The sequence below is a fragment of the Myripristis murdjan genome, chromosome 7 (genome assembly GCF_902150065.1).
Source record: "Myripristis murdjan chromosome 7, fMyrMur1.1, whole genome shotgun sequence".
NCBI classification, from domain to species: domain Eukaryota; kingdom Metazoa; phylum Chordata; class Actinopteri; order Holocentriformes; family Holocentridae; genus Myripristis; species Myripristis murdjan.
In genome coordinates, this window is record NC_043986.1 from 23299915 (window position 1) to 23324721 (window position 24807).

The window sequence follows — 24807 nt, forward strand, 5'->3', positions numbered from 1 at the left end:
GAGGAAATGCTTTCAAAACCTGTGAAATAGCTTACATGGCACAGTTTGCCTCATAAGTTCTTGCAATCGATAGAGCCATAAATGCCCACTGCTGTGTCATGAGGTTTCACAAAACTATTGAATTCAGAGTTGTGAGATAATTTACACTTCTGGTTAATGCAAAGAGGTGTTTTATTTATATGTACCTGGGCAGAACAGACAAGTCATTTCCAGCTACGTCTTGCATATGGGGAAGGTAAACTGTGGACAGGCTGTATAGGGCTCAGTGTACTGGAGGCTCAGTTGCTCCTAACTGGAACTAGACTGAACCCTGCAGCCTTAACTGAACCATGCCAGCCATCGTGTCTGCTCAATAGGAAGCAAAATATGTTTGCCAATGAAACTACTGCTTTTATGTCTCAAGGTAATTTATTTTTTCCCAGTTAGCCAAAGCTAACTGTATAAGAAAAATCATTTTCTTTGGTAACTTGATATGACCAGATGCTAAAGGTTTGATACAATCAGTGTTGGCAATCAAAAAGTGCTATAAATGCATCCCTTTCAGACCAGCTTGGCAAAAGTGAACACCAGTGGCCCTGATCTTTATAACCATTCAGAGAAACATTTGCAGATAACGCTTGTTGGACATGCCATGGCTGTACATTTGCAGAGATCAAAGTCAGCTACCAAACGTTTCTGCATGTGATAGGGTTTTTATAGTTCATTCAGCAAAAAGCTCTGTGCAGGTATCTATCACCTGTTAAGAATGCAGCCATCATGCTCAGTGAAGGCTAAAGGAACCAAAAAAAACATTTTTGCTGTAAAACAAGAACTTCATTCTTTATTGTCAAGGATTGTTGAAAAAAGGAATAACCAGCTGTCTAGACTCAAGGGCATTCGGTTTCAAAACAACTACATGCAGTTCACCAGTATAAAGCATGGTTTGACTGATAGCTTTCTCCGTGATAGCCAAGACCTTTGCCTCTGTGGAATGTAACATAATAGCTCAACAGTTTGTACAAAGAAAGAGATTCTGCAATGCACAAGAAAAACACTAAAATGCCCTGATGGATCAAAATGGAAACATATTTTACTACCAAACATATAGACAGACCTACATATATTGTTAATTATGTGGTGTTGCTTTAATTTGTCTGCTCATACTTCACATCTATACTTGAATCTGAACTTGTGGTGTAAATAGTCTCAATTGCATAATCATTCTTTATTGTACTAATGCATGTAATACTCATAAAACCAATGGGTAAAGTTCAGGTGAAGTGTTTGGCACATTTAAAATAATAAGTATGCTGAATTATCTTCATTTAGGCAGATTGTACACATTTACCCCTGTTGGGCTAAGTCAAAGATGTAAAACAGAAGAATGCATTGTAAACTACTCCGTATCATGCAGCCTTTACGACATGCATGTTTTTGACTATTGTAAACTTTTGGTAGAATCAGTAGCCTACTAGTCCACATCATCTTGTGACTTCTGTAAACAAACAGGGCCTTAAACATGTAACAGCACAAAGAACTGAGTAGAAGAAGATATATCTATATATATATATATATACGTTTTTCAGAAGTTGTAGGCGGTGATCTCATGTGTTTGGTCCCCACTCCTGTGCTCTTGTGCCTAGTAGTCCAACCCAAGGTAATGCATAATTAGATGGTGCAGTCCTAAGAGTCTCTTTCCAGAAGAAGGGGAGCTCTCCGTTCAGTCATCCTCCTCCTCCTCCTCCTCTATGGGATCTAGGAAGAGGCTGTGCCTCAAGCAGGTTTGGAGGTAGTTCACCAGTGTCCGCTGGAAGTGCTGGATGCTGCGAGGCTCTCTGAGGATGTGGCCCTCGTCTGGGTACAGCTGCAGAGAGTAGTTGGCCTCCACCTTCACCAGTCGGTTCAGGAGCTCAGCGCTCTGCTGGAAGTGTACCCTGGCTTTGTGACCATGGCCAAACACACACCAAACATTATGTTACAGATTAAACAATTAAACATAACAATCTACATTAAAGCTCCTTACAAAATTAAACAGTAGCTCACCATCTGCAGTTCCATGCAGAACAAGAAAATTCTCATCTTTCAGCTTGTTGACATCCTCCAGCAAAGAGGCAGTCTGAGAAGAAACGTGGCAAAATTGTGCGTGGATATTGTATAACATGTCTACAACCAATATTAACTCTGTATCGAGTGATTAATCATGTTCAGACCTGTGAGGTGGCCTTCACTGCTGTTTTTTCATTTATGTTAAGAACAGTTAAAATTAGAAACTCACTGAATAAGTATGCTCCTCCTTTGCTGGAAGTCCTAGAAACCTCTCCGAGAACGCAGCACCTGAAAGCAGTGGAAAAACTTCTGTTGTAATATTTCCTGAAATGTTCGAATTGTTAATCAGAGTTACGGATTTGAACTCTGCAAATATACATTCCGTTTCTGTGGCCCTGCCATATGAATATTGAATAACACCATCTCAACTCACTATAAAGTCTGAAGTCAGTTATGGGCGCCACGGCAGCTGTACACTGAAACAAGTTGTCAGTTGCAGCTAACATCTTGAGAGTTAAATAACCACCAAATGCCTATAGGGGGAGACATAAAGAGTATGTATAAAGCAAGCTATAGCTGTGCTGGGTATAATCAATTGTGCCTATCAATTCAACAGAAGAGCTGTCAAACTAAAAAGTGACGTAACCTTGCCATAGAGGGCTATCCGACGATCATCAATGTAAGGCAGTTGCATCAACCACCTGTGGAGACATTACAGAAGTCAACATGTTAACACTGCTGACACAATTCAACAGTATGACCTAATGACACTGCATGAGGTTACTAACTCTACAACTCCCAGATAATCTTTGACTCTAAGCGCGCCAAGTTTGCGTGGATCCACGGCGGAGGTCTTCTGTCCACGTCCGACGCCACTCCTTCCATCCACCCAGGCCAAGGCCACGTCGTGTGTGCTGGCGAGGACCTGAGTCCAGTCCAGGGCAAATTCCTCTGTCACTGACTGACTACCAGGGACTCCATCTCTGTGTGACAACAAGAGCAGGATGAGCTAGTACGGCAACAGGTGTGAGGTTAAAGCGAGCAAGAAAAGGTCAAAAAGAAGTGACATTAAACCTGCTGTGAGGGATCCCTGTCCTGCTGAACCTGTCTGTAAGTTATGGCATGTATGCTATGACACATGGCGGCTGTGATGCAGAGAGACTTACACGATGATGAGAAGAGGGTGCAGGTTGGCCTCATATCCCTGAGGTAGCGATAGCTTGAGGTGCAGATCTAGTGAGAGCAAACAGGGCAGGAAGAGGTCAACTGTCAGGAGGACTGTAGATTAACTCATTCATAGTCTCACAGTCTCTGCCTGAAACACTTCTGAGCACCGAACCTCAGAAAAACAAGCTGCCCGTTGGCTAATACACACTTATGCACACCCACAGTCTGAATGAATCCTCGGTGCTGTTCCCTAAGGGAGGGCATGGCTCAGCCTCATACTCCCAGGGAGACCCAATCACCAAACCAAAGCAATTATTGCTCTGATACTGTGCTATATTTGTCTCCTCCAGTCAGAGAGATGTACAGCCAGTGCTCCTTTGTCACTGCTGAGTGCTGAATTGCTTGGGAAAGGTATTGATTGTAATCTGGGAATGGTTTTGTGATTGTATTTCTGTCGCCAACAGTCAAAAGAAATGTTGATTTTTGTCCAATGAGCTGAATGGCAAGATAAATACAACGAGCATGACAGCAAATAAAAACAGTCGATGATGGTTTCTGTGTTTGTACCATGGTTGTCTGCTGAGAGAGTCCTGAACAGAGTCTCAGGGAGCCTTTTGTCCTCCAGGGCTTCAGCCAGAGCACTGTTATCCTCCAGGACTATGTATCCTACAGGAGATAAAACACCGGTGTGTCAGCCGCTGCAGCACAATGTCTCAGAACTGAAACCATTGATTGAAGTATGTGTAATGCAAAATGTCTTTCATCCTGAACATCAAGATAGATGTGGTCGCCTTGTGGGCAGCAGTAACCTGGTCTCTGAGGAAACGGCTGCTCAGAGAGCCGAAGACAGGGGGCGGTGTTCACGAGCAAACATGAAAGTCATGAAATAAATGAGCCTACGCTCTCTGTGTGAGTGGCTCCCATTTTTGCTTGAGTACACTGCCCTCTACAGGCCGCCAGAGAAATTGTCTGATTGATTAAAGTGGCAGGGGGGCGGCTAGTGGGAGGTTATGTTTGGGTGATTACATCATTAGTCAGACAAGCAGATGTAACACTCACTGGAGGGGTCCTTTGTACTGTGAACTGTCACTTTAGGGATCCCAGGTCCTGGGGAATTGTTCAAAAAGGCAGCATAATAAATCAAAGTGTCTGAGCAGCATGCAGCTTTTATATTATTTGTATGTGTGTATGGGCCTCTGTGTGCGCGATGTTTACCGAGGCAATAGAGAGTGAAATGTGTCTGATTGGGACTGAATTCAGTTTTAAAAAAGCTGCATCCGTCTAGAAGATTACAGGAGAGACATTGGCGCTGAAAAACTCCGTCAAGGTCCACACTGGGTAAAAAGAGAAGGGCAGAGTTATTGACAACACTTAAAATAATAGGATGGCATGAGGCTGTTTGAAACGCTTCAGGACATGGAAAATTGATTAAGGAAATGCAGCTGTGTCCCGAGACAAACTAACCAGACAGTTGACTTCTCAGAAACAAATGGAGTTCAATAAGGTTGGACATAAAAGCTGTTTTACAGATAACACTGGCAAGCTGTGCCCGGTCTGCAATTGCACCTCTCCACGCCAGTGCTTACACACTTTATTTAAGATTAACCACAGATCCAGTTTCAACCAGCCATCGTCACTCCTTTTTAATATTATGCTATCTACTGAACCCCAAAGCCATGTAATAAAAACAGATATAAAACCTAGGAGGTTGATGAGGGGAGAGATGAGTGTATTTGTCACAGGCGCAGGACAGAATCATAAGTCTAAGTGACTTGTGCTTCAGCAGCACAGAAACTTCTTGTCCACTGAATTGGTTTTCTCCTTTATAAATGCATTAATTGGGCTTTCAGCCTAGAGCGTATTCGTGAGGATAGAAAAGCTTCATCTGGTGCACAGCGGCCCTTTACATCATGCCTGACTTGTTTTTCACCTGTTTCATATCAGTAAGTCGGTGGATGTGCAGTCACTCGTCTGAATATTTTTGCGCAGCGACTGTTCAGTCATTCAGATGACATAACTGATGTTTTTTGGATTAAAGTCAGATTGAAAAAAGTGAGCAGTCATCAAAAATGGATCGAAAATCCATTTTGGTATTGACAGTAAAGCATATAGAAACATATATTACACATCCCATCCTATCTGTGTTTTACTTTGTATAGATTATATTTGTATTGCTCACCGCCTATGGAATGGAAATAAGTATTGTATTTAATTTTATAACATACAAAGATGTTTAATTGGGATGTGTGCTTACCTGTAAAGGTGTCTGCTTTGCCTGGATTCTTCTGTGCTCAGGAAATAGCTGAAAATCAGAGAAATGACACAGAGAGACAAAGCCACTTATTTAACATAATCTAATTCCTGTAGGTTACCACTAAGCTTCTTTACTTCATTGAAAATGCTGTGTGACAAGGAGCAATCTATACATATTTACATCACTTTTTTCACATTAATAGCATCATTATATCACATTTAACAGTCAGTGACATTGAATTAAAGCATATACGCAGTGAATTTACATCAAAATTCTGTTCTATATCCACATGAATATGAATAGAGGTAGAGCATTATGAGAGAGTGTTATTGCTTGGAGGCAAAGAACAGCGCCAACACATGAGCTTTGGGACCGCAAACATCTGGCTAGATCTGCAACTGACTTCCCATGATGCTCTACCCTGCTCTACACAGTCGTATCTCAGTCTGTCGGTGCATGAAGGACTTGCGCCCCAAGCAGGGTAAAGACCGAGCTGAGAGATGGTGTGCTCTGGCTAAGCCAAACTAATCCTATGTAGTTTTCAATGCCAGTGCATTGCCAGGAGCAAAGTCAGAGATGGAGCCATTTGCTTTGCCCTTTTCAGAGAGATCGATGAGTCCACATTAAAATGGCCTTTTTATGTCTTGTAAATGGACTATTTTAAATGTAGCGTTTAACCCGCTGACCTGACGAAGGAATTTGTTCTCTGAGCTGACACTTCTGGAATTCGCTCTAAGCTTACGAGAAGAGATGATCAATTTAATGATGGCCGTGACTGTGGTTTTCACCCTGTCACTTGTACAATCATTGCAAGAAGCAGTGAGCTGGTAAAGAGCTGAAGGGTGACTGTACACCGCTCCACACACTGTGGCTCTCACATACATCTTCCCAGCCTTCTCGTCTAGGGCGCAGAGCAAGGTGACGTCCCAGTTCCCTGATGTCAAGAAGCGAGGAGGGACAGAGGGGATGGCAGGCTGTGTTGCACAGAAGCAGAGAAACAGAGATGAAGCAGAATATAGAAACAGGCAGGCTTACATGGAATAGAAATAGAAACAGCAGTACAGCCAGTGTGTCAAAGAGATTGTAAAGGAAAGACGTCAAGTTAGATTTATAAAGTTAAACAAAAAGGAGGCAGGGATGGATATGGAACAATCAAAATCAATACAAAGAGTCAAAAATAAATGTACTTATTAATGAGGAATTAACTGCTTTTTTTTTTGTTTAGATACAGGGAAATAGAGACAGATGTCATATCTGTACAGTTTATGTTTCAAAAAATAAACACACTTCTCAAAAGCAGAGGAATATGGGGGCAATATGTTGTCATATAGTGGTGAAGAAAGGTGACATGTCAAATAAAAAAAGAAATAGAACAGATTTTATGATATAAAGGAGAGAAGAACAAACACAAACCAATTGCTTTTGCTGATGAGAGAGGAGGAAGAGAGGGTGAGCAAAGCATACTTTAGGCACTGTGCTGTTGAGATGCATAATCACCACACTGTTTAATGCGATCCAGTTGAAATGTTAACAAGCAATTTAGTCATGAACTATTCAAGGACGTGATAAGGGAGTAAAGATTAACGGTCCCCTCAAAAAACTGACCTGGGCTGAGAGGCTGGCAATGTGGTGAAACTCCCCACGAGCCCCCTGTTTTGCTGGCAGGATCATATAAAACACGGACCCGTCAGCTGTAAACAACGGCACCTCCTGTTGGAACAAAAGACATGGATCCTGTCAACAGGAATCCAGTATCCCACCTAAGCCTACTGGCAGTGATAAAATAGCTGTAAATAGCCTTTTGCCTCATGAGTAACACCTACCTGCCTTTGGTTTTGCATTAGATCCATGGCCATTTTGTGTTTCTGGGGATTTAAAATCACACAAAATTGATATAGAAATATTATTCACACCATTCGCACCATACATACCTGAGACTGTTATGAACAACATAAACTAAATAAAGCTCATTATGATTGTTAATTATTAAATGTAGCATTAATATTTAATCTGCAAAGGGTAAACCAAAGGAATTTGTGAGGATTACAGGGGGACCAAGACTGAAACACTGCAGCACTTCATTGAAAATTCTTCACATGCAGCAAATGACCTTAAATATTAATCCGGCCAGGAGAGATATGAGAGCTTAAGGAAATCAATCCTAACTCCCAACACTGTATAAAGGGAAGAAAAATTCTATTAGAGCTGTATATTGCAGCAGGGACCCATTGGATTACTGATGTGGAACAACTGATGACCGCTCACCTCTGAGCACGCCCCAGTGGTGGCCTCACACACACAGAGCACTGATTGGTTCTGGGCACGATTTAGCCAACGCACTGCAAGGCGTGTGCTACTGACCCAAGTCACCATGGAGATGTAGCTGTCTCTAAAGGGGTAACGCAGAGAAAAAAAAACATGAGGAGAGGAGCAGAAAATGAAACAGAGGAGCAGGGAAACTATGCAGAGGATAGGTGAGGAGCAAGTCAAACCCCTTGAACTCGGACTTTCTCTTAAATTTCCCTTTAAGTAGCTTCAAAGTTAGAAATTTTTTTCCATTATGTATGACAATGGCACATATAGATTCTGTATCTGCAGGTTGCAATGCCTCACTGAAGCTACATCGGAATTGAGTGAAATATTCAAGCCCAAGATGCTATTTTTTTATTCACATTTCCCTGTAATTCAGCAGGACATATCTGGTATATCTGGAAACACTGAGATCTCTACTAGAATTTATGATAAAGTCATGTGCAAAGCCCGCCTGTGCAGAATGCATTTGTAATCACATTCCCACCGATGGGAGCAGCAGTGATGAAGAGGTTTTAATCACACAGTCAGCATTTCTGACAGTTGACGTCTCACTTCTTGGTAGTTTATTCTGTTCGTAGGTTCACAAAAAGTACTACCTGGCCCTGATGGAGTCAGGAGGGATCATCTCCAGAGTGTGAGCCGGCCCATACAGATTCACTACAAACAGACTGACAGAGGGAATGCTTGATCCGGCCTGAGAAGACAAGCAAAAAAAAGGGGGATCAAATAATCTCACTGAATAAATTTAGAGTTCAGGTTGCGGCAAATCTGCTTTCAAACAGCTGTCACCTTGGGATAGGGAAAGAACGCATTGGAGGGGTAGAGGCCACCTAAGAAGTAAGGTATCTCCATCATAGGTGTGGCGGAGTTGTTGATGGTGAGGTACGCCAGCCGGGCTCCATCAGAGGACCACCAGTGGGCAGCATAGGTCAAAAGCACTTCCTCTGTTGAGAAATTAGATCAATGCCATCAGCTGGTAACGCTTATTAATGCTGTTTTTATAACTGTTGCCATCAAATTGACCTCTGCAAGTTTTTTTTTTATCCATACCCAATGTTTCTGATAAAGCTGGAGGATCTTACCTTCATAGGTCCAGTCTGAGATCCCATTGACCACCTGCTGTTCGAGGCCTGTGTGAGTGAGACTCACGGCTTGGCTGGCCACACCTGGCTTGTAGTAGATACTGCCTTCAAACACATAGGCCTGGCACGACAGCAGCACAAAAACATCGCACCAATCCGTTATCAAAGATGGTACAATTGCTAAGCTTCGTTGCTGGCTGCCGGAACCAAACATCGGATGCCGTCCAAGAATGAATGAATCATTGGCCAACACACCCGAGCGAGAGCCAGTACATTTTTAGCTTGCCAGCTAATGTGCTGCAGATGAGCACGGACATAGCAGCAAAAGTAAATTACAGTATGGGAGAAGATAAATATATTATATCATCAGTGTAAAACAACCCCATTATATTGCCACGGTCGTGTCAACAGTGCCAGTGCGAGTTCAGCTCAAAAACCACAAAGAAATGGCACCTTCAATGGTAGGACATTGAACAAAATGTCAAAAGACATTCCTATCCATGGATACACTGCAGTATTGCAGATTTACAATGTATTCCTCACACTGCCAGGCATAGCTGATCTGGAGGACATGCTTACGATTGAGAGAATGAGAAAGTAAGTGAGTGCGTGCCAAGCTTACCAGCTGGTTCCCCTGAGGCCCCCAGGCTGCGTACTGTAGCACTTCCTTCTCCCTCTCCGGAGGGTTAAGCTCCACAAGATCCCTGGAACACACACAAAGACCCAGACATGAGCCCTCCATTAGGGATGACTGTCCCATTTAAAGCCACTAGTGGATGCAGAGAGAAGGACCTCTGAGGTCCATCCATGCCCTGGCCTTGAGCTTGGTTTGAGAGAGATTTTGTGAGGAAAAAGAGCAAGATGCAGAGAGGGACAATGGAACAGAAAATGGGTTTGGTTCATGCAAGGGTGCAACATTTCCTTTTCTTTATTTCTAGACACACTTTTATCTCCCTTTGGGCAGCTGAGGCATTCTCAGGCGCTCGGGTCAGTAGTGCAGGTCCTCTTGGCGTCCTTGAAGTCCCATTCACAGGCACTGATGTTCCTCAGAGATACAAACTCCAAATATCACCCACAGTTACCATAGAGCTTCTCACTGTTTGTTATGATGCTGGACATGAATCTCAGGCAGTGAATTCAAAAGTAGACTACAAACCTGGTCTGGATATGGTGTCTGGAAGGAACACTGATAAAAAAGTAATGCATGTCTGACAGAAACATGAGGTTCTGACTCAATGAGACACGGTTGAGGGAACTTGGTCAGTCCGCGGGCCTGCTTGCATTGGTAACGCTCATGCCCAGTGCAGCCCATGCATTAGCATTCAGGGTTCTACCTACCCATTAGCCACATTGTAGATAGCATAGGAGGCTGTGAAGGACTGAGAGAACACCTGAAAAAGGTAGAGGATATGATGCACACAGGTGTGCTGCACTTAGATGAGAACACACTCGTGCACACATTTTAGCACATATACACACACGCACACATACATTCACAGAGAAAAACACAGCCATACCTGCACATGTATCCAGATATGTGCACACATACAAACACAAACATGAAAGTTGGTTAACTCAGTCAACTGAAAATTAAATAAAGTTAAGGAAGAATAAAAGATGCTGAAGTCAATTTTACAATACAGCAATAAGCCACAACAGGCTGTGCTTCACATCATGCCTAAAACACTCTTAAATCCTGTAAAGTCACTGTGAAGAACCGCATTAAGTGGTTTATTGCTTTTAAAAAATGATGGTAAAAAACCAAAAAGAATTCAATCCATCTTAAAAATTCTTTTTACTGCTAATAAAATAGTTATAAAACAGGCAGCACAGGTCTTGCCTAAACAAAGTGGTTTCTGTGAATATTAAAATCAACTGTTAAACTGTGTTTATTGGATATTTACAGTGTCTTTGAGGGTGAAACAGCCAATCACAACTATCCATTTTCTAAGGGTCATTACAACTCGGCCAGCAATTTCATCCACATTACATCACTCGTATGATCACATCTGATTAACAGAGGAATATAGATAGCAGGTCCCATTGGACTGAGTAAAACAGACAAGTGAACATTACAGGCATAAAGTGAGTACAGAGAGTATGGGAACTAAGACGGACATTCTTATTAAATAGCATCATTACAGCTAATATCCTTCTTAGTGATAAAGATTGACTGTGGCTGGCAATTCTGTCGCAACCCTGACACAAGCATCAGCAGCTCAGTGAATAATTAAATTAACATGGTGAAGAGGACTAGGGACCAGAATCAATGAGCGTGTGTATTTGTATGCAGGTGTGAGTGTGTATGCGTGTGTTAAATACCATTGATCACCAACAGTACCTGATGAATTCTAGGTAATATATTGATTGCTACCAATCTTTTCTCCAGCAAAGAACTGGAAGCAGGCTATTTGCCCGTTGGCCTCTAACAGCTCTTCTGTGAAGCCAGTCCCTAAAGAAATTAAATGTCACATCTTCTATACAGCATACTTAGCAGTGAAATTGGATTTCTCTCTGTACTGTTTGTCCCCAGCTAAAAAAAAATAAATAAAAATGCAGGGATGGGGAGAAGCAGGGGGAAAGCTGCAGGGATAAAGAAAGGAAATAAACAGTAAAGCTTTCTAAAAGAAATTGAAACCTGATTGCAGTGTGGTAGGTCTTACACAATGGGATGTTGCTCCTCAGCATGAGGGCAACAGGGCACACCAGGAAGCAGCTACCTCTCCGCTAATAGCACAATGATAACAGCAAGAACAGAGGAAGGGAGGAAGGAAAGATGAATTGGTAAAAAGAAAGAGAGAGAAATGGAAACACTGAGGGAGGGCAGAGGCAGAGTTGACAGATTTTTTTTTTTCAAAAGAGCTCAGGGAGCGTTAAGAGTTAGGTGGAGCGTTGCTTTCTATAAGGCCGAAGGGGGCAGTGCTCTGTGTAATCAGCCGTTGATGATTTGTTAACAAATCCAAAGGTCCTGCTCATAATTTAACATTATGAAGCTTGTGGCAGAGACGGTACGTTATCATAGTGTGTGTGTGTGTGTAATAAACAGACAGGGTGACTGTGTGTGTGCAAGACAGAGAGAGTGAGAGTGAGAGCATCTGTCTTGGAGAGGCAGAGTGAATTCTAATGTGGCTGCCAGCGACATGCCATAAATCCTCCAGATCGTTCAGCTTGTCTCCCCCATTACTACTCGCCCCCTCCCAGTCCTCGCCGCCAATCGAGGGGAGCCACAGATTAAACACTCAGTTCATGTGGGATACAGTGACAATGGGAGCGCGCAGAGATTACAACACCCGTTGCGTGAGGACAGATAACTATTGTATACTGCAAGACGCACAATACGGGGATAATAGCATCCTTCCCCAACCCATTGTTGCCGCCTCACAAGCATTTCTGAACAGTTCCACAATATGCTGCCTTTGATACCAGCACCCAATCATCGCCTGCAGCAGAGCGCAAACACAACTCCCTTGGCGTTTTATTTGTACCTCAACTGCACTGTCTTGGCAGGTCTCTTTGCCTCTCCGCTCATCAATCCCCCCAAACCGCCGTCTCATCTAAACTACATCTCTTTTGCTCCTTAAAGTAAACGGATCCTCTCTTGCTCCTTCTTTCTTGCCTCCCGTCACTCTCTACTCTCAGACCCAAACATACACACATGCAAGAGCCTGTCTAATCCACACAGCCTTTGAGGAGAGACCAAACCTTTTTCCTGTAGGAAATCTGCTTTCACTTGTTCCTATGAGGCCCCATCCCTAACTCACTTCTAACTATACCCTCTTATCAAAATCCATTTATTTTCACCCAGGCACAAACCCTCGCCAAAGCCTCAAGAGCTAATATGAAATCCAGAGAAACCTTTTAAGTTTACCCACAGCCCACTCATCCATTTCTCTCCACTGCAGCTCTCTCCTTTCAGCATCTCTGTCATTCTTTTATACCCTTTCTGATTGATTTTGATTGGGCAGAGTATGTAAGGGCAAATGGTGCATATCACATTTTTCTCGCTCTCCAATGCTAGTGGAGAGAGAGAGAAAATCTCCCCCTCTCCCTTTCTCTCTCCCTCTCTCTCTCTCTCTCTCTCTCTCTCTCTCTCTCTCTCTCTCTCTCTCTCTCTCTCTCTCGCTCTCTCTCTCAGCAGCACGCTGCTCCTCTTCCGAATAAGGGAGCTGGTGCTGGCTGCAAACTGCTTCAGTCAGCACAAAACCCCCAGAGATAGACAGAAAAAAAGTGAGTGAGAGAGAGGAGGAAGAGAGAAAGCGAGCAAAAGAGGGGGAGAGTAGAGGGGAATGTCCCCCACGCACGAAATCTCAAACCATACACCTACACGTGCTCACACACACATTACTAAATATACACATGAATCCAGGTGACAAGCCCGCTGTCTCTGCCTCTTGCTCACATTAAGCATGCAGATGGGGAGAGACAATTCCTGCTGATACCATGGGAAGTATGCTAATGACAGGGCGTGAATCAACCAAAGCGACCTACAAGTAAGGCAAAGATCTAAACCCTCTCTCTGCTGGATGTTGATATCTGATAACCGATAGAACATATATTAACTGCTGAATAATTCAGCGGCCCGAGTGCAACGTGTTTGTGATGAATCCCTTAACACACAGCAACAAGCTCGTCCCTCCTGCACTTAGTTGCTCTGAGAAAATATGGTACGCAGTGATTAGAGCAAAAGCAGGTCTTTGAAAGAAACCCGGAGAGACAAAAATGAAGAGAGAGAGACAGTGAAAGTAAGAGAAAGAAAGGGGCGGGGGATGGGGACGCAGTACACTCAAACAAAAACAGCAAATTCTGTGTTGGGCTTTTTAATAAAAATATGTATTAAAAAAAATGCTGAGAGCTTTTTTCTCATAATTCTGTTTCCTTCCCTTCACCATTACTTGCGCATTACACAACTTTCTTGCCCTTTGAGGGAACGAGCCAACTATTTATTAAGAATGCAAGTATTTACACAGAGGACTGGTGGGCGGGAGAAAAGAGGTTATATGCTACTAAAATAAATAAATGAAATACCAGTCGTTTTTTGGGGGGTGCGGTGGTGGTGGTGGTGGGGGGTGGTGGTCTACATCATTGAGGTGAGTAGATGCTTGTCTCAAACCACCTGCAACTGTGAAATTTGCTCTCATGAGCCTCTCATTAAAATTCCCCACCAAACTAGCAGGGCGATTTCATTACCGCAGCTCCAACTTCACCCACTCCATCTCCCTGATCTCTGTACATCAAACTGATCACTCACCCTAAGCTTTCCTTTCCTTTCTAAACCCCCTCACACCTTCCGCCATCAGCCACTTTAAATATTCAGCTCCACATATGTTATCCCAGTCATTTGGCTGGCTGTGTAATGGAGCTACGGACTGCTGCAGTAGCAGAATCGCCCTCCTCCTCCTCCTCCTACCTCTACTCCTTCTTCCCTTCTGTTGTTTCTTTGGGGTCCCCCTCCCCTCTCTCCCTCATACTAACTCTGCACGATGTGATTAGAATGCATGTCGCCGTTGTTTCACTGCCTCCAGTGGCCTGCCAGACATGTAGAAGGGTGTACACAGGACAGACTGTCTTTTATATTAGGGGATGATTTATGGTCCTGCCTGCTCTCTGAAGGCAGAAAAAAACCTTGATAGACTTTTCTGGCACAGTCCACTATCAACTTCCAGTTTACATTATTAAATGCTGTGGCAATAACTATTTCCTGACCATGCGTTTTAGACAAAACTTACCGGACGAATGTTATACGCCAACAGGACAAACCTCTTGTCTGCAGACACGTGGAATTTAGTGGTGGTCAGGTCCTACAATCAAAAGACAGCATATCATCTGCATTTGGTTCTTTGAGTCTTAACCTTGAAGTGTGACATGCTCTTTGGTGCAAAATTGGTCAATGAATTGTTGATATCTAGGGAAGCTCTATTTGCTTTGGGGCTGAAAAATTAATCAAAATACTATGGAAATTCCAATATGGCCAAGTGCAATATGCGAATGGCTGGAGCTGCAATGATTTGAAAAAGGTAAAACGTGTGACAAAGCACCAGTATATATGAAGTACGCCTAATGTGATGCTGCAGAGATGCCCTGACCTAAAAATCACACGGTTCAAATGCAAGAAAGCATGCTACCCAGCAAAAATCAGAATTGATTTTTTTCCGATTTTGCGATGAAAACGGAAATTATGATGCAAAAATGATCATTCCCTCTACAATCGTGAATCACAATTAAAATAATTTTTTTCATGGGATTAAAAACAGAATCGGAGATGATACACCAAATCACAACGCAGCTGAAAGAGAAGCGACTTCTTTTCAACCTGACAACACAACCCTGCTTAAGCTCCTCGGCAATGACCCATATAAGTCTGTCAGTGTCGCGCAGAGGCGGCGTTCAGAACGATGCCCTTGCTTGGAAAATCTCTTTGAAGCCACATGTTGAGGGCTCCGACAGAGCAGTCAGACTGGGGAAAAAGCAGCTTATTTTGTCACTCTGCCACTGCATATACCAATCTCTATTTGTCTCAACGGTGGGAAGAGTAACAGTGGGCTCTATATCCTTTCTCTCTCCATCTGGAAGCACCTCCCTATTGACCGGTCCATTTGTCCAGCTGTCTGTATATATGAGTCAATCAATACTGAGATCTGTCCTCTCCCCTTAGAGGCCTCATGGCTGTAACTCACCAGGGAGCTGTTGTCCAGCAGGGTAGCTGTGAGGTTGCTGTTGAGGCTGTATGACAGGACATGCCCCTCTCTGGTGCGGAGAGCCACTTCGTTTTCTGACAGGGACAAGACGGTTCAGGGGAGAGGGCCCCGTGTTATTAGGGTTATGACATAAATCTGCAGAGGCAATGATGCTGCAATGCTTCAGCTGAGATAATTAAAGAGATGCTTAAAACTGACACAGGCACTGTCGAGCATTTAATCTATAAGTCAGAGAAGGGATATGGATCCTTACCATTCAGCCATGCCACACAGGGGTCATGAACTTTGAACTCCTCACTCTCCAGGTCCTCCATGGTGAGACGGGAGCGAAGTAACAAGTGAGATTCATCTTCAAAAGGAGAGACAGGGGTTTCAGTGCTTAAGAACAGTAGTTCATTAGCAATTCATCTACAGAAGCATAGTTTGACAATGTAGTGTTCTCTGTTATTGCCCTAATTCTTGTTTTTTTTTTTTTTTTTTTTTTTTAAGGCATATTTTGAATGTTATTTTTGATGTTTGTAAAAGGACTGCGCTAAAACCCACATAATCTTTCTGATTAATTGGAATATTTGAAAGATCTGATATAAACTCTTAAAATCCCAAGATCAACCTTTAATTTATTCTTTTTTTCTGGGGATGTATGAAGACTTTTGATAAATGTTGTTTGCAGCACACCTCCTGCCCTGCAGATGTCCTGCTAGCCTATGAAAACCCAGTTGACCAAATTATGCTTTGAACAAGTGAGCAAACAGTGGCGGCCGTTCCCCTCTGTGCCATCAACCATAAAGGCAGATCTCTAGCTGCATTTTTAATTTGAAAACCATGCGGGTGAAAAACAGTTAGAAAGTTATATGTAAGCTATATCTATATTGTATCCTCTGTGCCCACACATACTGTACATAGAGCAAAACTGTATGTCAGCGGTGAAACTTGTAGGCGGCCCTAACTGAAAAAAAGCCTCATTGATATGGAAGTGAATCAAAATTGGTATCTAACTGAAGCAAAACAGAATTAAACTGAGTGGTCAGTGCCAACACCCAGCTGTAGTCTGTAAAGTTTGTAAGTGCTGTAAGTGTTTGCTTGCCTGCATTAGCTTTCCTTTAATCCCCACACTCCACCACACTTCCTTGCTTTGATTTACCCGCCTTCCTCCCTATTTCATTGCTGTGTCTTTTTTCCTCCTCCATTCTGTCTTTTGTCTTACCCAGTTCAGTCGCCAGGAAAAATAGTTGACATTTTGTGTTTCTGCAAACCAAGGATACGTGGAAATGTCACACTTTCAAGCTTCATGACGTGGTATACAGAGAGTGAGGAACACCACACTCGGAGGTAGGCTGGGTGGTGGATGGCACAATCTACCGGGCCTTTGCTTTTGATGTGAAAGGTCAAGCTTAAACCATGCTCATCTTGTAACCTCAAGTTTGTAACCTTAACCATGAACTTTATCTAACCTTGGCCATGACGATAAACCTTTTCCTAAGCTTAACCAAGTAGTTTTGGTGGCTAATGAAAGGGGATGAAGTAGCTGACATTACACTGACACAGGCTCCACCACACAAGTCTAAATGCCAATACACAATGTATTTTTGTTTCAGAGATGCTGACTTTTCAACGTATTTGTTGGTTTGCAGAAACGTAAAACATGGACATTTTATTCTGGCGACTGGGTTGTCTTACCAGGTGTGAGGATGATGATGGAGAGAATGACCAGAGACATAACGGCCAGGATCACCACCATGGCGATTCCTATGCCCTTCCAGTTCCGTGGGGGACCACCTGAACCACCCAGGTCCTGCCAGACAAAACCACACACACAAACACGTACACACACGTACACACACGTACACACACACAGAGAGAATGATGAGTGAGATGACAGCCGAGGGAGAGGACATTAGTGCTGCTTCATTTCCACAGCCTTAAGGAATTTTCTCTCCGACAGGCATATCAGTACAGTGAGCCTCAGGGGGGATTGGGACCAGTTTTCACCGTCGCACGAATCTGACTGAATTATGCTCATTGTCCAACTGGTGAATTAAAAAAAAAAAACTTTGAAAATGACAAATTAGACTTTAATTGCAGGCAACGATTTTTGGTCATACTGTAATTTCTCTGCACAGTCGCCTCATTTCACTTGTTTCATTACTAATAGGCTGTGCAGTTACGCTCAGAAGGTGGGGGATGAGCGAAATTAACATGAAATGTGTGGTATCCCAAAAGAAAAAGCCATCGTTGAATTTCTCTGCAGAGGGGTACTTTGGTGGATCAAGGCGTCCTTAACTAATCTGGATGAATTTGTTAATGAGGCAATAAAAACAAGCAAAAGCACAGGGGACAGTATGAACATACAACGACTTATAGAAAGAGTATCTAAGCTGCAGTTACCAGGGAGAGCAAAGTTTCAACTTAAGGCTATATTCCTGGTGCCTCCCCCCTCACGCAATCAGGGAGAACTGATGGGACGAGATTGCGACAATATCAGTCACAATTAAACACAATTGTGTCTCATTCCCAGGCTGCGCTCCACTCCCTCATAATGAGCGGCTGGCATTGCCGAAGCCACATGCCCACTGGAGCGTTAGAGTTCAGTCACAGAGCAGGCCATAAAGCCTAGCCTTCATTATGGCCGCCCACCCCTTGGCGTTAACCCTCAAAGCCCTGCCTGCCCCCCTCACCTTCCTCCAAGCTGCGGAGGCGGAAGGAGAGCAGGGAAGGAGGGCATGTGTGCGGCTGATTGGTCAACAGATCATCCCTCCTCTGTGCCACCAGCTGTCCCTGAAACTGTACTATCAGCCACAGTTACCCCCATACACACACATACTCATGTAGTGTCCTTGACTCTGTGATTTAAAGCTCCTAGCACTGGGTGTCTGTATTAAACTGTATTGAAACCATGACCACAGTCTCGGGGCAGTCAAAATGTCAGAAAACTCAATTCAGAGAGAGAAAGTGGATTCTGTAGCAAGTGAAAATCTGAGGGCACGACACTTCAACCAGAAATATCAGGATAAAAGCACCTTCTCACCTCAATTTATGGCGACATGTACTGATTATTTTCTTCCGAGATAATCCTCGGTACACTTTTATTTTTATCAATCTGAGACTTAATTTGAGAAAATCCTCTCGTGTTATTCGAAGGTGGGTGGGTTTACTTTCAGCCCAAGATGTGTAAGAGACAGTCAAGAGCTGTGCTACATCTTGACTAGTTGCCAACACAGGCCTCCTGCCAAGGTCTCATCTTTAATAGATCTCCTTGGCTGCGGTATCATAACACGTTCAAATTAAAACCACTACCAGTTGCACCAGCAGGGACATGTTTTAAGTGTTGTTTCAACTCCCAATGCAGGCCAGAGCTGGCCAGGTGATTGATGTGCCATGCTCTCTCTGTACTGTCCTCTATAACACTCAGTTTCATCTCATTCTTTGGCCGCACAGTCTCTCTGCTACAGTGAACCACCATCTTCCATAAGAAACTCTATGGAGGCTCGGGGAGTGCTTGAAAGTTGTGCAATCAATATATCGTAATACATATACTACGCACAATATTTTTTATCTCCTGCAGTCTCCGTGAGATTGAACTGGGAAGGCCATTTCTCTTTGGAAGCGAAACTGCTGCTAGTGGAACTAACTATGGCGTTTCTGTACACTGCTTTTACATGATGAAATGTTTGAACGTGAATGTTTCTGATGATAAACACCGATTAAAACCAATCAGTTTGCGATATGCTGTTTAGAATTGCAGCCGTCTAAGAATTACAATCCTTGTATCAGATTGAAATCTCTGGTGAAATTCTCAGACGTCATGGAGCCCATATCAAGAAGGGACAAAAATAAAAATGAAATTCCCGTACTTGGCTGACTCCACCATATAAAGTGTTTTCATTTGCATGTCCTCCTTCTAATTACGGCATGCAACATGAGAGCTGAAACATCCCTCTTAATGGGATGCACAGCGCCCATCGTTCCCCTGTGCCCAGACATTAGAATACATTTCCAATTAAGGGTTGCATCGTTGCAAGATAGACGTGGAGAATCCGCATTGGGTGAATAAGGGGTTTTGTCACACTTGCAAATGAGGCACAGATACGAGGAGAAGAATCCCCACTGTGAATACAGGGGAAGCTGCCACCACCGGCTGGCTGCTGGTCACGTTGCATGTGGGGATGGATGTAATACAGCACAAACTGCTGGCACAGGTGAACAGATGAAGAATTGTGCAGGGTGACAGACCCGTCTTGTCTCAGTCAGCAACCTGATGGACAAGCGAATATATCTCATTGCATGCTTTCTGCTGAGCCAGATCAAAACTGAATCACACATAGATCTTCCTCAGTGAGCCATCTATCCTCTCCAGCCAGCTTGATCTCTCAGCCGAAGAAGAAGCCTCGATGAGGTGTCAATCAAACACAAAAGGATGTAAGGATGCAAATCAAAGCACTTTATGTTTGCCAAAATCCCTTGAGAAGGTTTTTGGCAAACCATGCTGAATTGCATTAGAGGAAAAAAATAAATCCTGCTACCTTTGCCAGTAGAGCTCGGGGAATTTCACTCAGCCAAATGAATCAATAAGGTGTGCAGTTGAACAAGGTCCATAGGGAAACAATTAATAGTAGGAACGCAGCCTGCAAAGGGGACTTTTAGATAGACAGACCACTGGAGAGCACTGTTTCTTGCAAAATGTGACGCCTCATTCTGGAAAGCCGAGGCCTGTTTCTGACCTTTTCACCAATGCAACTTGCAAACCCATATTTGTCTGACTGGGACTGCTTTTCAAAATTCAACACAAACAGACTTTCAGCAAACTGGATCATTTTTCTCCAAGCAAAGCACACAAAATCAAATGCCTCTAACTGTATTGATTGAGCTTGCACACTATAAAGGAAGCAACAGCAAACACAATTACTCAATCCACGCACTATGCACCACAACTAGGTTGTGGAGAATCCAAGCGGTGCTAAGAATTCATAAATTAGGCTCAGGAGACCTCCTTAACTCCATCTTCCCCTGTCTTTGAGGAGAGGAGAATCCAACAATAAATCACTCGCAGAGGAATCAGAGAAACAATGCAGGCGCACTGTTCAGGGATATTCATTCTTGATTTGCATACAACTTTAAACCTTTCTTCAACATTAGGAAATGATATTTACTACATTTGACACTGGCAGAGGAAGCAGCAAAAATAACCATCAACAAGAGAGGAGGGAGATCCATTGGCAAGTACATATAGCCCTCAATATATCGTAAGTCCCTTATTTTAATGATTCATTGTAATTACTCACAGGGGAGAGCTGCAGATTAGCAAGTAACCCACGTATGTATTGCCTTGTCAATACCTCTCTGTGTCACATTTAAAATGGAGGTTATTGTTAAAGCAGGCTGTAACTTCAGCTTGGTTTGATTAGATGGGAACCAACCTGCTGAGGTAAATGAGAGCTACAAGAGTTTGATATTGATTTATATCAATCGATTTATATCAGCTGTGCTCCTACTCACTGTGACACCATATCTCTCCTTTTCTTGCATTTATGATCTTAAAAAAAAGGCAGCAGATGGTGAGGACACCATACAGGACCAAGTGGGCAGATATTTTTGCCCTCGAGGCTAACACCAGACACTGCAGCACAAGCCTTATTGAAATGAAAGACCCAACACTATAACCTCCTCTGCTGCAAGGCTGCCCCACTGCCTTATTCTTTTCATGCTTCCCATCATGCATTAAAAAATTACTGTACAAAGGGGTCCTTATAAGGGAGCTTTTCCTCAGTAAATCCAGCTTCTCACAGTGGCTGAGTTTCTGCCTTGGGAAACAAGCAGTGCCAGTGAAACGCATGTGGCAGACCTCTGGGCAACATGACACAGTTACACAAAAAAAAAAAAAAAAAAAAAAAAAAAAAATAGGAAGAGCACGACGTGTTACAGCGTGCCTAGAATTTAGACAAACAACTGCTGGCACAACAGTGTGCTCGACAAATTATACCACACATTACACAAATTCATAATATCAGTGTTAAAGCTGAAATTGAAGAAAAATTGCCTTCGAAAGAACTAATTAAATCAAATTTTTTCTTCTTTGATACGAGAGCAAATGAACCACAACAACAATATTAACTTACCCTGGCATGAAATTGTTAAATTGCTTTGTTGATTGTATTGGGCCAATGCAACAATTAGAACCACAATAAATTGTTTTGGCTTCATAATGCGCTTTGTTCTGATTGTATCACGGTGTGTCTAATGTTATTCTGTTACACCCCTCAGGCAAAGAAACGACTGGCAAACAGCAAACTATGATTTGCCTTAATCAAATGCTTCTAATCACTAATGGAACTAATGGAAAAAAGACAATGATTAGCAACACAACTGAGTAACATTAAAAAGCCCTCATTGAAAATATGCATGTGGTAGACTTCTCTCAGGGAGATGATACGGCTGCAGGATGATAGGAAAGCATCAAGACATGATTTCATCCCATCAGTGTATCAGTGAAAGAACTAAAAATTAACTATTAGAGACATAACTAAACACAAATTATATCAAATATTACATTTCAACAGATATCAATGGAACACTGTTTTACAATTAGTCTAAAAACACTTGTTTCCACCTGGGCGGCTCTGAACTAAATGACCTCACTACTGAAACTCTGTCCTCAGGAAGGTGACAGCTTGATAAATTCTGCTAATTAGACAGTTTGGCGAGATTTTATATTGTTGCTGTGCCCTGAAAATAGAGATCATAGCAGCCACAATAAACAATCTCTGACTAAAGCTTGACCCTTCAGCATGAGAAAGTTCCATTTAGTGTGAAGGTAACAAGGCTGAAATATTAGTCATGCATCAGAGTTTCAAACTTTGCTTTAGAAAACAGACCAACTGCTCTGCTACAGCTTTGATACTCACTATCAATAATATTATACTGCTACATTAATAACTAAACCACAAAATCAATGCTATGTTTAGCCATCAGAATCATCAATGCACTTTGCCTTCGACTAAGCAATAACAATTAGGCACCATGTTACGTTTGCACTCAACATTTTGTGGCCATAATTTACAGCTGCTGTAAAAAAAAGAAAAGAAAGAAAGAAAGAGGTGAACTACAAATGGCAAGGTGTTCTTCAAACATACAAATGAACATTACCAAAATCACTCTGGACACTAGCATTACAATTATGCTATAATAGAATTGGTAGACCATATTGAATAATCTATTAAATGCAAATAGGGGAATGAAGCCTATAATTTAAGCATCAATAAAGGGTGTAAGCAAAAAAAAGTGTTGGTGGTTTATAGTCATTGCTCATTGACAGCACACCTACACAGCAGAGGGATAATCAATCATACAGTGCAGGCTGTAGTTTTGAGCCTTTTGTCACCAGGCATGTCTAGGCATTGGGCTGAAAGGGACAGACATACAGCTGAGACCAGTTTCTAAATATCAGAAAGAAAAATACAATGGGGATGAATTCTGGTGCAGATGTCATGTAGTAAAAGTCTATGTAGGACAGAAAGACAGGTTGAGAGTGAGAGGGACTGGACGTCGAGTTACTATACCAGCCAGCACCGCAGTGCACAAAGTCGAGCCTGTCCAGCAGATGGATATTGGCGGAAAAGTCTGAATGGAGCACAGTGGGCTAAAAGACCCCTAATCGATGATCATTTCGGTGAGCTGCATTACCCGGGTGAGGAATTCCCCGTTGCACGAGGGAGGATTTAACAGAATTTCCCTCGACAGGGCAGACACGCGCGCGCACCACACACACACACACACACACACACATGCACACACGCACGCACACTTGCTCCGGACTTGGAATCTAGATAATTAATAAATATGCAAATTGAGTAGTGAAAATAAAAATAAAAATAAAAATAAACACGCATACCAGGTCCGTGGTCATGTTTTGCTGAGTTGTGGCAATCATTGCAATCCGCAGCAATTAAGTCCCGCTGTCTCCACGTTAAATCCCGCTCAGCAGCTGCACGGCGGTCTTTGTGCGCTTGTTCTGCATGCTCCGCTTCTTGCAAGTTTGTCCTCACTGGGCTTTAATGCTCTCTCTCTCTCTCTCTCTCTCTCTCTCTCTCTCTCTCTCTCTCTCTCTCTCTCTCTCTCTCTCTCTCTCTCTCCCCGCCTATTTCCAGCCCATAACCTGCATATTGATTAGCTATGAGATTAACCAAAACACGGTGTTTGATACCAGGCAGCCTCAGCTGATTCAGCAAGCCTAACATTCAACATGGGTAAAAAGGAGACACAAGAAAAAAAATGCAGCTAACATTTTAGATATCATCAATACACATGGAAAAATTATAGCTTATTAACCAGGGTTTAACTACTACTGAAATAAAAATGCCCAAATAGAACATCCAATTTCTATTTTTTGATAAAGGTGATAAGTGTGACAAAATATCATTATTAAGAAGTACTGTGGTGCTACACAAATGCCTTGACCCACAAGTCTGTTTAAAAGATAACCCCCCTCCGACACACACACACACACACACACAGAGAGAGAGAGAGAGAGAAATCATCATGTTGTTAATGGCTTTTTCAGTGAAAATGACAAGTATGATACAAATATTCACATTCTCACTAAAACTGTGAATTGTATCGCAGTCATCTATCGAAATAATAGTCTCAAATATCACCCGAGTCAAATATTAAATGTCATAAATGTTGTTAAGCCATCTCACGCCACTAAAAGCGCATAATGAATAAAACTGAATTGAATAGTATTGTAATATAATATCCTCTCCTATTTAATGCAGTTGAATGCAATAACGTCCATTAGCCTGTTTTGTGATATACTGACATATTTCATTAAACTGAACAAGTTAGAGCAGTAATACAGTAATGCAGTAAAAACAGCAGCAACAGTGTGGATCTTAACTAAAGCGACTTACACTGAGGGTGCGGGGTTCAGTGTCTTGCTCAAAACACACTAAAACAACATCACTGAATTGAACTCACTCCATAAACTATGATAACCACGCATCAATCTGATCCTGTGTTGTTGCAACAGTTTTTTTTTTTCTATATATTTAATTTAAACTATCCCATCCTGCAGATCCAGCGTGGGCAGTTCGCCCAATAGTGGCAGCATATTGAAATTGAATAGCTTTAATGCTCTAAAAAGTCCTCATCAAATACACTGTATTCGTTATTTTTCCACATACAGTGAGTGCTTTGTATTCACACTCCAGTGTGAAAAAAGCTACATTTCCTCGGCAATATTTTTTTTTATTTTGAAGGTTGAAACCGGAAGTACCAT

At 42.5% G+C, this 24807-nt stretch overlaps 1 protein-coding gene across 1 annotated transcript; it reads right to left on the bottom strand.

Moving 5' to 3' along the window:
- Window positions 1-805: 805 nt before the first annotated feature.
- LOC115361905 (inactive dipeptidyl peptidase 10) lies at window positions 806-23508 on the bottom strand. Its single transcript, XM_030055606.1, has 25 exons — window positions 23422-23508; window positions 17214-17328; window positions 15790-15885; window positions 15516-15610; window positions 14568-14639; window positions 10180-10232; window positions 9464-9545; window positions 8842-8962; window positions 8549-8703; window positions 8356-8453; window positions 7712-7835; window positions 7270-7311; window positions 7052-7156; window positions 6329-6420; window positions 5447-5494; window positions 4408-4526; window positions 4252-4299; window positions 3760-3858; window positions 3192-3258; window positions 2814-3008; window positions 2672-2726; window positions 2459-2558; window positions 2255-2313; window positions 2023-2095; window positions 806-1917 (listed from the first exon to the last, which is right to left on the bottom strand). Exons 1-25 carry the CDS (start codon window positions 23458-23460, stop codon window positions 1700-1702), a joined length of 2370 nt encoding a protein of 789 aa, XP_029911466.1. The 5' UTR covers window positions 23461-23508; the 3' UTR covers window positions 806-1699.
- Window positions 23509-24807: the final 1299 nt, after the last annotated feature.

What these genes read in the sequence shown, in the direction of transcription:
- LOC115361905 (XM_030055606.1), bottom strand. Translation starts at nt 23,460, where the DNA reads ATGATTGCCACAACTCAGCAAAACATGACCACGGACCTG. An exon ending in CCACTGGGGCGTGCTCAGAG is followed by an intron (nt 7,312 to 7,711) that starts GTGAGCGGTCAT and finishes TTAAATCCCCAG; the next exon opens with AAACACAAAATGGCCATGGA. An exon ending in TTTCACTCTCTATTGCCTCG is followed by an intron (nt 4,300 to 4,407) that starts GTAAACATCGCG and finishes ACAATTCCCCAG; the next exon opens with GACCTGGGATCCCTAAAGTG.